Here is a 1973-nt window from a genome sequence, read left to right as displayed (position 1 = left end):
TCCGGTCTCACCTCCTGCCAAGAGATATATTTTGTTATATCATCCATAGTGCTATAAAACGTGACTCTCACACAGGTTAAAGTGACTATGGCTATGTAGTCCCCCCGAACTACTGCGGTTTCCCTATAGCGCACACAGACAATGCTGCTGCTTCCATCCCTCAATAAATAATTTAACGACTGTTTTGCAGCTAACTGCAAATGCAACAGTCAAGATGCCCAATCTCCACTACTCATGGTCCGCATGTATCTTTTTTGTACAGCAGCCTTTTTTGTACAGCAGTATGCTCCTACAAAGAGTGTATGCTGCAAGCCACAGCCAAACCATGCCTGACTTTTCACAGCGATGGTGTCTGCTGCACAACATTTTTCCTGAATTAGTTCTTAATGTTGGTTGAGATTTAAATGCCGTCTATGGTTATGATTTGTTTATTGAAATATTTTAATGTAGTGCAATGTTAATTCCCAGTCCGACTCATCTATTGCAGTAGCCCACTGTGGCTCAGTGGGCTACTGCGTTGATCTTCAGATCAGAGGAGCACTGGTTTGAGTCCCACTGCAGTCTGCATGTCATTGTGTCCTTGGACAAGACACTTCAGCCCAGATTGCTCATGTGGGGATTGTCCACTATACTTAATGTATATAAGTCGCTTTGGATAAAAGTGTCTACCAAATGACATGTGATGGAATATTATACATCTCATTCTATTTTGTTAATCTTGATGATGCTCTCCTGTTAGGATTAAAGGTGTCAGTCCAAAGGTGATGAAGATGGTTCACATGTTGAGGCTGAGGAAGATCTTCAGCGGGACCTTTGTCAAAATCAACAAGACCTCAGTAGCAATGATGAAGATGCTGGAGCCTTATGTGGCCTGGGGGTGAGTGATAAGTGACTGAAATGTTAAGCGTAGTTTTCTTTTGTTTTGCTTATAATAAACCTATGTAATTTTTCCAACAGATTTCCCAACTTGAAGTCTGTTCGTGAGCTCGTCCTGAAGAGAGGACAGACTAGGGTTGGCCGGAGGAGAGTTCCTCTCACAGACAACACCTTCATTGAGCAGCACATGGGTGAGTTTCTTCCTCAGCCACATGATGATGGCAGGCTCACCACCAGCACACGCATCAGCAGGGCTCAACGCTAACTTTTTAAAGTGGTTGCCAGGCTGGCAACCAGGCATCAGCTTTTGGTTGCCAAAACTGAAAATACAGTTGCCATTTTTAGTCACCTTATATTTTAAATAATTAAGATACTATACAGTTATACATCAACTTAATAATGAACAATGTGACACAAAAGAATGTTCAAATGCTTTACAATAAGTAATTAACACAATTATTTGAAACTAAAGTGGTAGTAAACTTGTCCACCCTCAATTGCTGGTATACAAAATACCAGTAGTGCAGCTGTTATCATGTTCTTCACAGATCCCTCACAAATGAATTGAGCAAGTCACTAGTTTTGTCATCCGTTGTTTCCCTTTTCAAATGTGGGTTCTCTTGACCTTTGTGCTGACCCCCACCATAGACCCATTGGCCCTTCAGCATTGAAGTCTTGGATTGGCCAGACTAATACATTTCTAATGTTAAATAAATGAAAAGCATTCACAGACAAGAATTAGATATTAATGATTAATGCTGTAAATTACCTTTTAATATGTCTTAACTATATTTAAAATGTGTTACCTTTTTATATAAGTGATTATATTTGTATGCTACGGAGCCCCTAAAGCAGGGGTGGGGAACCTTTTTCCTCTCAAGGGCCATTTCAATTTTTTCAACATCCTCCGAGGGCCGTACAAATTATTTACCGCTGCTTAAAAATACTAAAATCACAGCCCATTCATTTGGCCTTTCTTTCATGCTGTGCAAAGAGAAAGCAACCTCTTAATCCAGATATCTTGCCATGACTCGCGTATGCGTGCACGGTTGTGGCATGACCACCAAAACAGAAATATATGGACAACGGCGACACAG

The 1973-nt window shown here is 40.8% G+C and overlaps 1 protein-coding gene across 1 annotated transcript; it reads left to right on the top strand.

Moving 5' to 3' along the window:
- The first annotated feature begins 481 nt into the window (after nt 1-481).
- LOC104954358 (60S ribosomal protein L7-like 1) lies at nt 482-1155 on the top strand. The gene is made up of 2 exons (XM_010781451.1): nt 482-877; nt 958-1155. Exons 1-2 carry the CDS (start codon nt 765-767, stop codon nt 1139-1141), a joined length of 297 nt encoding a protein of 98 aa, XP_010779753.1. The 5' UTR covers nt 482-764; the 3' UTR covers nt 1142-1155.
- Nucleotides 1156-1973: the final 818 nt, after the last annotated feature.

This window comes from Notothenia coriiceps, unplaced genomic scaffold, assembly GCF_000735185.1.
Source record: "Notothenia coriiceps isolate Sejong01 unplaced genomic scaffold, NC01 NC01_scaffold00023273, whole genome shotgun sequence".
Lineage (NCBI taxonomy): Eukaryota > Metazoa > Chordata > Actinopteri > Perciformes > Nototheniidae > Notothenia > Notothenia coriiceps.
The sequence above is the reverse complement of the archived record's forward strand: the minus strand, read 5'-3'. Positions and strand labels throughout refer to the sequence as shown.

Excerpts from the sequence above, each read along its gene's own strand:
- LOC104954358 (XM_010781451.1), top strand. The coding sequence starts at position 765 with ATGAAGATGGTTCACATGTTGAGGCTGAGGAAGATCTTCAGCGGGACC. Across the intron at positions 878-957 it reads GAGCCTTATGTGGCCTGGGG|ATTTCCCAACTTGAAGTCTG; the intron begins GTGAGTGATAAG and ends TTTTTCCAACAG.